At 48.0% G+C, this 12,942-nt stretch overlaps 1 protein-coding gene across 5 annotated transcripts in view; it reads right to left on the bottom strand.

The window, feature by feature from the left end:
• Positions 1-5,341: 5,341 nt before the first annotated feature.
• GLI3 (GLI family zinc finger 3) overlaps positions 5,342-12,942 on the bottom strand; it is a 302,150-nt gene continuing 294,549 nt past the window's right edge. For all 5 annotated transcript variants that reach the window (XM_061165650.1, XM_061165652.1, XM_061165651.1 and 2 more), the window contains 2 exons: positions 10,658-10,985; positions 5,342-9,693 (listed from right to left, as the gene is read on the bottom strand). In XM_061165650.1, the coding sequence (XP_061021633.1) occupies positions 7,361-9,693; positions 10,658-10,985 (2,661 nt within the window). In that variant the 3' untranslated portion in view covers positions 5,342-7,360. The remainder of the gene's footprint in view (positions 9,694-10,657; positions 10,986-12,942) is intronic.

Raw genomic sequence — 12,942 nt, 5'->3', positions numbered from 1 at the left:
ACCAGTGCCTCCCCGACCCTGCCCAGCATCCCTAGGGCTTGCTCTGCCTTTGAAGGGCTGGGCTAGACCCCACCTCCTGAGGGATGAAAGAAAATTGTGGGGGGGCCCCCTCTCCTGCTTCCCTGAGACGCAGCAGCTCTGGGCCGTCCTTATGTGGGTCCAAGGGCACACTGCCTCCACTCCCTTCCCTTCTACATGCCTCCCACCATCACTGCCAAAAGGCATTACCTTACTTTTCCCCCTAAGATCACAATACTCTCCCAGTTGAATCTTACTTCCAATCAATCTAACCTGGATCCCGTGGAGCTGGAGCAGCGGGGATGAACTTGGGAAGCTCACATGGCTTCATGCTCTTCCTCCCTAACTCCCACTCCCCTTCTCACCCTCCACGCATTCTGAAAGCCCAGTTCAAGGTCACTGGCCTTCCTGACACAAGCCAGACCACTCTGTGTCTTCACAGGTCTAAGTCACTGTTGAGTTCCCTCTGTCTCTCCATCTCCAATGTCTACTCCTTGCATCTGTCTACACCTGTCCCCATCCTTCCCTCCATCCCTCATTTCTCAGGAGAGTCATCCATCCATCCTGTGATCCAGGTGGTCCCCGTGATGTTTATTCCGACCACTGTAACATCAAGCACCTCCTCTCCTCTGCCTCTTTCTTATTGTATGATTAACATGGTCAAGCCTCTATTATTAAAGAAGGAAGGAAGAGGAGATGGGACGGAAGAAAGAAGGAAAAAAGGGAAGAAAGTAAGGACAACAACCACAAGAAAATACAATATTCTACCTCTCTAGCCTCTTTCCCTTGGAAATAGTGTATTTTACATTCTCTGAGGTGACTGTAACACCTCAAATTGGAACGTGTCTCTTAGAGGATAGGAAGCGTCATGCCATAGCTTCATTGCTTGCTTTTTCTTCGTGAGAACACGGAACCATGTATGTTCTAACTCTGATGGCATCTGGGATGATGACATGGCACTGGCTACTTGAAAGAGGTCACCACATTCCCCTTTGTGTCATCTGTCATTGGTTTCTTAACTGTCATGAACCCATATCTATTCTCACCACCCCAATGATAAATGCTCCCCCACAATCTCCGGGGTCTCCCGACTCTTATCATGGGTATTTTTCAGCTCATGTTTTCCTAGACCTGCACGTTGCACTCTACAATCTTGGCCTACTGGAAAGTATCTCCCTGTTTCGAGGACACGCAGTCTCTCCTGCCTCTTCCTCTCTATTCAGCCTGCCTCACCTGTGCCCTCCATCTCTTGGTCCCTAGGGCCAGTGTTCCTTGGGGTTCATTTCTTAGTCTTCCTCTCATTCTGTATCTGTACCTGTTACTGGTGCTTTACTCTTTGCTGCTTCTGTCACCTGTGTGCCAAGGACTCCCAAGTCCGAGTCTACGCTTGAATCTTTCTTCTGGGCACCTGCCTACAGGAAGTCTCTCTTTGTATTTTCACTACTTAAACTGGAGCATCTTGCTATGGACCAATTTTCTGTCCAAGTGACATGTAGCTATGTCCAGAGACATTTTTGACTGTTACAACTTGTGGCGTGGTACTGGCAACTGGTCACTAAGCATCCTACAGTACATGAGATGGACCCCCACTGTAAAGAACATCTGGCCCCATATGTCAATAATACCAAGGTTGAGAAGCCCTTGCAATAAAGACCTCAGTTGTATAATGCCCCAAACTGAACCTGCCCTTGAATGTCTTCTGTTACTGCACACTGTTGTATTCTGTGGTTACGTGTCTGTCCCTCCCACAAGCCTGTGGACCCACAGCTTTATACATCTTTCCATCTCTAGTTCCCATCAAGAACTCTGAATGGGACATTAGACATACAGGCAGTGCTGTTGAATTAATATAACTCTTGTCTAACACCTCCAGATAAACCATAAGTAATTCTATGAGGGCAGAGACCATCCTAACCTACCACTGGGCCTTGAGGAAGTTTGGATGCAGCAAGAGAGGCAGCAGAGGATTCAGGGACAGGTGAGAAAATGTATAGAACCTAAGAGTCCCTGCCTCTGCTGGGTGAGCATGGGTCAAAAAAATGTACAGGAAGAAGAAAGAAGCCTAAAACCAGATTCTATTCTAGATTCTCTTACTAGTCTTAAGAATAGTAAGGAGTTTGGATAACTAGGTGGGGAAGGCATAAACTAGGTGTAGGTTGGCAAAATGAAAGTTTAAGGAAGCTAACATTAAAGGAGATATGAGCTCAGATTGTTTTTGGAATAGTAAATATACTATAAAGTAAGGCCTGTGAAAATTAATAAAAAGGAAACCCCAACAAAAATTGGAATAGGGAAGGCTACCACTTCTTGTCAATTACACCAAACATGAAAACGTCAATCACAGATCCCAACAGGAAGAGACTATTTTGTACTTCCAGACAGGAGGTACCTTACTACACCAATAGAAAGAAGGCAGATTGTCTTCCTGCCCATCAACAAACCCAGCTGGTAGAAATACAGCTCAGCCAATGAGGAGCCTTACATTACCCAAACGCTCACTTTCCTCCAATGAACTTTCATTTTTCTCTTATGACTGACTTTCATGTCCCACTCTTTTCTCCATAAAAGCCTTCCACTTTGCACAAACCCTTGGAGTCTCTCTCTGCTTCCTAGATGAAAAGCTGCTCCATTCATGAACAGTTTAATAAAGCCAGTTTGATTTTCAAACTTACTCAGTTGAATTTTTTTTTACTAACCAAAGGGGAAAAACTGCCAAGAAAATAGAGAAAGTCATGGAGGGAAAAGGGATGAATAAGACGTTTTGGCGCTTGGTTAAATTTTCCATCTTATACTAGCATTCTCCTGTCATAGTCTTATCTGGATAATGCATAACATCTTTGAACCAAACTTACTTAATATAAATCTGTATGAAACACCAAATGGATTGCAGCTCTGCTATTTTACCGCAAACTGCCTCCTTCACGTCTCCTTGACAGGAGGAGTCTCTTAAACAAAGCTGTTAGTGGTACCTGCATCCTGTTCACACCAACTTGCAGGAGTTTGTCATGCGCCTCATTTCTGGGAATATCTCATTTCCAACTTTTCCTTTTTGTTAGTCTCATTTCTCTTATTTTATTTTGACTTACTACATGGCATGCATCTTTGTGAGAAGACAATTTAAACCTAAGAGAGGGCATAAGTTCCTGTTTTTTCCCCTATTTTTTTTTTCTGGACACATTTGGACACTTTATGTGAAGGATCTAGTTATGAAAGCAAAGAATTTTGAATTTATGAGAGGAAATTCTCCCTTATGAATGAGGAAAGAGTGAAGCATCCTTATGACTGGAAAATCGCTGCTAGAGGTCAGTGAGCGATATATTCACCACCCACAGGACAAGGGGTCCCCTGGGACAGGTGCTGTGAGTGTGTGCATGTGTTTGTGCATCTGTGCATATGTGCACGAAGGCTGACCCATCCTTGTAGCCCTATGATATTGACAACCAGGACCACCTGTCCTTCCCAACAACACCCAGTGCCTTCGCCTGGTGGTTCAAAAGATACCTGATGCTACTGAGAAAGAGGAAGAGACCCTCTTAGAGTCTTTTATAATGATCTGGAGAAAAGACAAATGAGAGAAATAGCTTCTATTTCTGTCTGGTATCAGTTATTAAAAGCCACATAAAAGTAAGCTTCTACCACGTCAGATTTTCTGTTAAGGTGTGTTAGGGTATCTCCGAATAACAGGATGATATATAAAAGAAGAACATGTTGTGAGACGTTAAACCTATTCATGTCCTTCCTCTTAAAAGTTTGGCCAAGAGATGAAATTAAGAAAAATGGCCCACATTACAACCAGCATGCCTCCCAGGTACCCCTCCTCACATACCACTCGGAGAGTGGATTGCCTCATTCTCCATCTTAGGGATGAGGAGTCTGGGTCTCAGACTAAGCTTGTGAGTGTGTGTGTGTGTGAGTGTGTGTGTGAAGTCAGGGGGGTGGTCTGAGTAAATGCAGGTTCTGGACTTCTCCAAAGAAAGCCCCCTTTCCATTCAACTATGAATTAAATAAATGGCCTAGAAACATTTCAGTACAAAGAGTTTTTTTTATTGACATTGTAAGAAACATTGTTCCTTTTCTTTGTTATAAAAAGACTAAGTGGTTGTGAAAGCAGAAGTAAGAGTCCATCTGTTGGGGGGCTGCAGCCCCGGGCTTGAGGTGGGCGTGGGGGGCGTCGCACAGGCTGCAGGCTGATCCGAGGAAGGCCCGGGGCCGGCCACGTCCAAACACTATGCCTACAATACTTAAATGTATTTACACATGTTTCTTTTAAAAAAAGGGTTACACATTTTATTTTTTAAAAAATCTAAAAAAGGTGAAAACAATGAACTTGTATTTTATCTTACACGTTTGCAGGATACACAACAGTAACTTGTCAGAAAAGAACATCCTCCGATGCATTCAAAACAACATGGGAAGTCAGGTTACGAGACAGCTCAGACTCTGCTACAATCGGGTCCTCTTGGCCAGAGGCAAGCACACAGCCTCAAGCCCTGACTGGGCAACACCAACTGGTCCCTCACTTGGACGACATTAACATAAAATAAGGCACATACATCGCAAGAATCAAAACTCTGTGGCTCAAGAGTTTGAGCCAATGTGTGAAGAGCAGGGGCAGTCTGATCAGTTCTTTAGAGAAGAAAACAAAATGGATTGACAAGGAAAAACACGTTTAACACAGGTGCTAAACAGAAGTACCGTGTACGAGCCTGCATTAAAAAGCAGGGTATGAACCTAGTGAGTTGGTGTTATCTCCCCAAGTGCAAGGGACAAGAGAAGTGGGGGGAAGACTGGATGCTGGAGATGGGCCCCATCACAGGAGATTCTAAGTGTACAGAAATCCATGTCCAGACAGAACACTTGGAAGTGGCCCCAAAAGATCTTCTTCATTGACTATCACAACAGACCATCACATTCAAAAGGACACTTTCCTCTCCCGCCTCTCCTCTCCTCCATCCTTCTGAGATTTTCATACTGAGAGAAACCAAATACTGAGCTGAAAGGTGAGTGGGTCTCCTGCATATCTGAAGGCCAGAACAAGGAAAACAAAGTATAGAAAGAAAAAGATAGGGGACAACCAGGAGAATCACCAGAAAGCAAAGGAAAAAACAAGGGCACAAGGTGACAACCGTACTCATCTCAGTCTCCATCCATCCTTCCATGCACGGCGAAGGTGATTTGGGAAATACGGTAACTGAGAAATGCAGGGCACATCCAAGGACTCTAGTGGGGAAGGGCTCTCGGTGCAGGAGGAGGAAGACAGGAGTGGGGTTAAGCCACAAGAGCAGGCGAGCTCAGACCTTGGGACTTTGAGTTCACCTAGATACAAGATTCAGGGAGCTGGACTGCCAATTTTGTGACCAGATCATGACCCGTTTGAAGAATATAGAAAAGGCCTCGGTTTTTCCACTTAAGAGTGATAGAAACTCAACTCTCCTAGCTTAGATCACTACTTATCTTTTGATTTGGGGCTCTGTTCCAAAGTGGATGCTTCCTTTGATTTAAAAGAAGGTGCTGCACGTGGGGAACAGCAGGAGGACCGCAACACCCCTCTGCTTTCATCTAGTTGAAAGCAAACCCAACTGTCTCAGCTGAAGTCCCAAAAGTCTAAAATTCAGAGGGGAATTTTACCCCACGTGAGATTCTTGGTCCAAATAAGAGAACATAAACCTGAGAAAAATGAGCTGGTCCCAACATTCTATTATCTCATACTTTTATTTGATTTTTGTCTACTACTAATTTAAATGGCAGAACTAAAGGGGAAAAAACACATAATGGACTCATGAATCACTTTGGATAAATCTAACTCCAAGATCAATGGGACAGAATACAACATGTCGATGGAGGTGTTGATGTTGTATTTTCATAGTTTACATAATTTTTAAAAGTAAAATGCTGGATAGTCCACATACCCTGTGCACAAATGGTATGTCTTTTATGTGTAGCAATTGTATACATGGGGAGTAGCTGCACTTTTTAAGTCTTTAAACCTTTTCATCTGAGAGTCTAGCTTAAGTCCACATTAAGGACAAATTGCATAGAAGACTTAACTTCTTAAATGGGTGCATAATGTAATAGAGTGTTAAAAACGTATCCACACAGCTATGAAACTATGCCCTTAGTGTTTTTAAGTACTGAAAATGTTTGAAGCAATTTATTCCAAATATCTTGGTCTGTGAGCTTTTCTTTTACAACCAAATTTCATAAGTCCCCTAAAACAGGGCACTTAGACTAGAAATACTCTTTTTCTATAGTGGAATTAATATATTGTTGATGACATAGCCAGCTGTGGGATTAAGTACCTACATACTCAAAACTAGATATAATCAATTCTCAGTTATTCTATTATCTATGAAAATGGGGCAAGAGATGGAACTAATCAACAAATATGCCAACCCACAAATATTTCCCAAATTCTACGCAATAGCTTTAATCTATAACATATCTCCCTTCTTACCAGAACAGATGAAAGTAATAGTGTGTCTGAGCGTCACCCAGCACTCCTCCCTGGAACAGCACTGAACATTCATGGACAGACAGAGACGGGGAGGCATGGTCCATAACCGAGAACTGACATATAGACGTACCCACCTTCCTGTCCATAGCACATGTATGGACAGGAAGAATTTTAAACCTCAACTGGGGACAAACAATTTCCTGCACAAGAGCCCTGAATTTCCACTTGTGTGTATCTGTCTGAAGCATGCCCCAAACTGAACGGGGATTGGGAGCTTCTCAAAAGCCTGTCCCCTCTGCTACAGCACACCCACAAGAGATTCCCAAACTCACTCTCCAACTTCCAACCCACTTCTCCGAGCCCAGTGTGGGAATTCAAAAACAAAAGAAACAAAACACAAAAGCAAACACTGAGCATATGTAAAGGAAAACGGAAAAACGCTGGACGTGTAACCCCTTAGTCACAAGCACACCAACTTCCTAGTTCCTTGGAATAACGGAGAGACACGTCAAATCCTTTCACTTGCCCTCTCTCTGAAAAGAAAGAACTCGCACATCACCATTTACACCGGTTTACTGAAAAAAAGGGGGTGGGGGGAGGGAGGAACAGGCTTACAGTTTTCTTTTTTTTTAAAAGAGGATGTTTTGAGTGTAACAATACTGATTCAAAACTGAAATGGAAGACAGTTTCTCCCTAGAATACTTTAGGGTTTTTCAGAGTCCTTTTCCATAAAAGGAATATACTTGAAACACATCCCAGTTAGGTGAGATGAGATCGCTAAAATACATACAGAACTAAAAAAACTCAGCCAAACAAAAAAGGGTCAATTTAATCTTTTAAACTCCTAAAGTTTCAGGTCTCTTGGCAGTTGTTTTTTTCCCCTAATGCTTACTGCATAACCGCAAGGAATTTGCTTTCTTCCGCAAGGGAGGTCAGCAGAGAGCTCATGTCCCCGATTGCCATGTTGGTGGTGCTCAAAGACAGAGGCGGAAACGGGAGGGCAGCTCGCGGCGTGGTGAGTCGGGAGGAGCTATGAGAAAGGTTCTGAATGATGCTTGGGCTCAGGGCTCCTGACATCAGGCTGGCGTGATCCCCGTCGTCTATGATAGCGTCGAAATCAATCTGCACCCCTTCCAGGTCATGGCTGTCGAGGCTGTCAACCGTGCTTGTCACCTGGTTAGCACCTGGGGAGAGTAATTCAGAGTTTTCGGCGCCAGCCCCCTGGAGCAGGCAGTTGGCTTCTGACATGGAGAAGGAACCAGTTTTCATGTCTTGCTGACCGAAGCCAACGGTTTGGTCATAGAACTGACCAGAGTAACTCTGCACATTTGAACAGAGCTGATGGGGCTGTCCTGGCATCTCCATCTTGATGCCATTCACCCTGCAGGTCTGACTCGGGTCACTGAGCTGTCCCGGCTGCAGAGCGAGACCACCCCTCGGCCCAGCCTGGCGCCGGCCGCCCCCGTAGCCAGCACATGGCTGGTAGCCCCTGACGGCTGCCACGCTTGGCAGCTGCACGCTGATGCTGGGAGGCCCGGGCAGGCTGCTCTCCGGCCCTTGATAGATGTGTGAGGTAGCGCTAGCCTGCCCCAGCAGGTTCTGCCCGGAGCGGCCTGCCCCCTGGGGGTGCGTGCTGTCACCGAGGAGCTGCTGCGGCAGGTACCCCTGCCCTGTGGGGTCTGGGGTGGGCATGCCATTCACCATGCTGCCCGCTGACTCATTTGGGGCCACCGACAGGCCAAAATCCAGATGGCTCCCACTCCCTTGCATGGTGATGCTTTTCAGCTTTGCCGCCTGGATTCCGGGGCCGCAGGCCCCATCGAGTAAGCTGGGGGCACCAGGCTGCCTGGCGAGGCAGTTCCCATACTGCTGGGCCTTATAGGGTGGTTCGTGGAAGGCATTCCCGTTGGTGCCAGCTCCGCCACCGTGGCTCAATAAGTGTTCCGGGCCCCCGAAGGAGCTGGCATGCTCCCCGAGGGTCGGATACCCCCCAGCTGGGCCAGCCCCACTCCTCAGAGGATTTTGTGGGTGAACACCCATGTGGCTGTACGACCCGAAGGCCCGGGACTGCTGCCCCATGGACCGCTGGCCGCATTTCAGCTTGGAGGAGGACAGGTCGGCGCTGCCTGAGCTGACTTCGTTCCACTGAATGGGCAGGTCGGATTTACTGGCATCAGGGCAGGGCTGCTCCAGGCCGCGGTACTGCTGGCTGCCGGTGTGGCTGGCATGGCTGTCGGGCAGTCCCAGTGGGTCAAAGTCCCCGGGTCCACTCCCCAAGCCGTGGGGCACTTTGCTGTCATCAGAGAAGGTGCCTGGGAAGTGCTGCTCGTACCCGGCTGGGTTCTGGGAATTTAAATACTGCACCACGTCATCGGGCAGGAGGTCCTCATCGTTCAGGCTCACGTCGGCGTCCATGGTCAGGGACTCCAGGGTGACATTCTCAGTGATGCTCGGGGGACAGGGAGAGGAGTGGAAGTGGCGGGCCTGGCCCCCGTCAGGCCGCGTGTAGTTCTGAAGCACGAGGTTGCGCTTTTCCTGGGATGGAGGCAACACCGGAGGGTTGAAGCTGTTAAGGCTGTTGAACCGCTGCACCCGGGGCAGAGAGAGGCTCTCAGATACCGTCCTCACCGGGTCGCTGGCTCTTCTCACGCCATTGCCCAGCGCATCCTGGGGCAGCAGTGGGCGCCGGCTGTAACCATGGGCCCCGCCGTCGCTGCATCTCCGGGGAGGATGCACGGGAGGCAGGGTCCCCGCCGGCTCCCTGCCGTCTCCCAGTAGGGCCATCCGGGTCTTGAGGCTCATCCTCTCCATGTTGGGCAGCGGGGTGGGCGGGGGGCCGCCCGTGGCGGCGGCGTACTTGGCTTTCAGGCGGTACTGCTGGGCGGGAGTGAGGCTGAGCAGGCTGGGCAGACCGTCGCCCTGGCTGGCCTCGCTGGACCTGCGAGAGGCGTCGGTGGAGATGGGGTCGTAAGAGTCGGCCACGCTCACGTTCTGGGGTCGCCCCTCGGCCTGGGATGCCTCGCTGGACCGGCGGCTGGAGAAGCAGGGGGAGATGCCGGAGGAGCGGCGGCTGCTCAGGTAGGCGGAGCTGACGGTGCTGGTGCTGCTGTCCCTCCGGTTGAGCATGTTCAGCATGGTGATGTCCACCCCAGACAGGTCGCTTCTGTTCGGGAGGAGGGGCATGGGCCCGCCCAGACTGCAGCTGGTACTGGGCTGCGTGCCTGCGGAGACAGCGTGGGAGACACGGGTTCATCTCGGGACGACAACACAGGTGTCGGCAAACTGACTCTTTTTGGTTTCTGGGGCCAGGCGGTCTGGTCATGGTGACCCACCCCTGCCCTGCAGTGCCAAAGGGCCAGGGACGAAGTAACGGGGTGGGTGAGCAGGTGGCAGGCTGCAGTGATGGATTCCCTGGCTTAAACAAAGCAGAAACAACTCCCTGGATGAGTTAAGCTCCTTTGCAGGTGTAGTGCAAGGGCAAGGTGAAGAACCACAGGATGTAGACACAGTGCTCAAGTTACAGGAAGTCCAAGGGCAGAAGGCATTCTGAGGGTCTCATGCCCATTCTCAGGGCTTCCTCTGACATCCTATGCATGTGTAAGGCACCTGAGTTGGTGGGGTGGGGGAGTACTTGGGCTCTGCTCCAGGTACTGAGTGTAATCTCAAAAACACAAAACGACTGGGGGCTGACACTGGCAGAAGTGGCTTCCCTTTCTCTGAATTGGGCCAACATTGGTCAAAATGACTCTTATACCTGCTGGCTGTAGACTGTGGAAATCAGAGACAGGGGCTAACTCTGGATGCCTCTGCAGCTAAGATTTCCTTACTCTGATCTAATAGTGATGATTTCACCATCAAAATATGAGTCACGTAAAGTTTTACTTTTCATTCCAGTATTATCCTCTTGCTGTCTGCTTTTATTGGGTTGGCCAAAAAAGTTCATTGATTTTTTTTTTTTTTACCCTGTATTATCTTACAGAAAAACTTGAACGAACTTTTTGGCTAACCCAATAAAATATGGGCTCTCTAGAAAGATAACACTAATATGTGTAGTTCCAGCATCATTTTAGGGCTGTTGGGGAAATAAGCAACCAGAAAACCCAAGGATTGGGCCTACTCAGTGCTCTGGCTGCCTCTGAAAGAACAGAAAACAACAAGCAGACATGAGGTCTGGCTGGAACTCACCGTTTCCTATGAGAGGAGAGACTGCAGGGGCTTTAGGGGGTAGAATGGGGTTCAGTCGTGGAAGCATTCCATTCACTTGTTTGAGCCTTTCTAGTTTGACGTGCTCCATCCATTTGGTCCCTGCTGGGTTCCTCCGGGCTTGCAAAGCAAGGGCTGTGGTTGCAGTGGAAATGGTCGAGTCCATGATTGGGGTTTCATCAATGGCACTGAGCTCGCCCACACCACCTCCATCGGTCAGAGGAAGCTCGAGCCCGCTGTTGGAATAGTTGCTGATGGGGGACTGTTGGCTGCTGCATGAAGACTGACCACCAGGGCTTGGCTGAGATGTCTGTGGGGTCAAGAAGAAAAGGAAATAAATGTTACCTAGATGATCAAGGCCAGGGAGCAGACGATGAGCAATCACGCAGATCAAGTCCTGCGGGATTCTCAGCGGGTGGGATGAGAAGAACTATTTTCTAGTGCATGGAGGTGACCTCCCTTGAGCTCAGTGATGATGGATGGGCCAGCAGGCAGATGTACCGTGGAGGGCAATGGACAGCAGGGGGAGCCAGGTGTGATGTTGCAGCCATGGGATCCCTCCCCGGATGCCAACTCTGCGTCACATTTCCTCAGTTCCCACCCCACCTCCATGACTTTAGCCTTTGGGCAAATTACTTAGCCACTCTAAACCTCAGTTTCCTTATCCAGAATGTGGGGACAGTTTATTTATCCTAAGGATTGTTGTGGAAATTAGGAGTGAAGCCCTGAAAGCACACAGAGTTCAAAAAGACCTGGATAACAGGTAGTAATTAATTGGCTTGGAGAGTATTAGTGGTTATTAGTATAAATGCTTTAGTCCTCAGGATATATGTGCCAGGAACACATGTTACTTCCCCTCCAACCAGTCCCTCTTTATGGTTCAGGGTTGGTTCCCCAAGCTCTATAATCTCTGTCCATTCCTTCTACATTTTCTTGCTTTGTAAAACTCCAAGTAGGGGGATATACGTAAAAGCAGTTGTAAGAGGGAAGACTTAAGTCACTTAGTTTCTGGCATAGACAGAAAGGAGTCTCTGGAGAAGTCACGGGCATCTTCCAGTCCCCAGTGTGCAACTAGCCTTGCACTAGGAGAATCAAGCCAGGTTTCTGTAACCCCAACCAAGTGGACTTGGCAAGCCAATTCTGCAACTCTTGGGAACTTAATCTAGTCCACTAGGTTCTCAGGGAAAGGCCCCCCTCCAGGGGCCCCTGACCATAGGGACAGCTCATTGTGTCTACGTTTGGGAGCACTCTGGCTTGCATTGAGCGTTCCGCACAACCTGAATCTGGCCCATCTAAAATTCCAGTGGTGCCCTGGTGGATAAACAGTTGAATCCTTTTCGTAGAGATAAGAAAAGTGATGTTCAGAGAAGTTCAGTGACTGCCCAAAGTTACAAAGTGAACAGTGTGATGACCTAGACTCCTGGCCTGGCCTCACTTCTGTTCCTCTGTAGCACTCACTCTGGTGTTACCTAGCAACTGGAGTCTGACAAGAGCCCATGAGCAAGGAGAGATAATCACACACACTCCAGCACACACGGCTATGGTCTCAGGTGGAACCACAGTGCTGTCAGAAGGGGCTCTGGACACAGGTCATTTCCATGGAACCTGTCACACTTTTTCTGAGACCACAGTACACACACCCAAGGAAATGAACACTTTCTAAGTGAGCACCACATGGTACACTAAGTGTGTCCTGGGCAACCAAGCAGAGAAAAATAAGATGCACAAATGTGATCATGAATGCATGAAGCCTGGCTTATTTTTGCTTCTGCAGAGTACTGAAGGGCCAGACCACCTGCTCCTTTGCAGAGAACTTAGATCATCCAGGGCTTTGAATGACTTTTCCTCTCAGATTGTCAAATCGGTATGTGTGTGTGTGAATCTGTGTGTATGTACACACACTTTCCTGTAGAAGGGTGCAGACTCATGTTTCCACAGGGCCTGGAAGAAGGCTCATGCATCTACAATTAGAAAATCCTTACAGGACCCCAGTTCAATACAGGTTAGATTGCCGACAAGTATATCCAGTTCTTGCTCCAAGAAGGTGGTGCATGTCTGGTCCAAGAATAAATTTACACCAGTCAACATGACAGTTAAATGGTCTTTGAGAACATCTGCTTGGTCGGCCCCAGTGTGATTTATTATGGAATCCTAGACAAATAGAACAATGAATTTCAACATCTAACTCCACATTTTCACATGCTGAATGTTCAAAACACATTGCTTCTATGTTGGAAACATATCTGAGCAATGTTCACTACCAGAGA

Source organism: Dama dama, chromosome 18, assembly GCF_033118175.1.
Source record: "Dama dama isolate Ldn47 chromosome 18, ASM3311817v1, whole genome shotgun sequence".
NCBI classification, from domain to species: Eukaryota; Metazoa; Chordata; class Mammalia; order Artiodactyla; family Cervidae; genus Dama; species Dama dama.
Note: the sequence above shows the minus strand (reverse complement) of the source record. Positions and strands in the feature narration are given on the sequence as shown.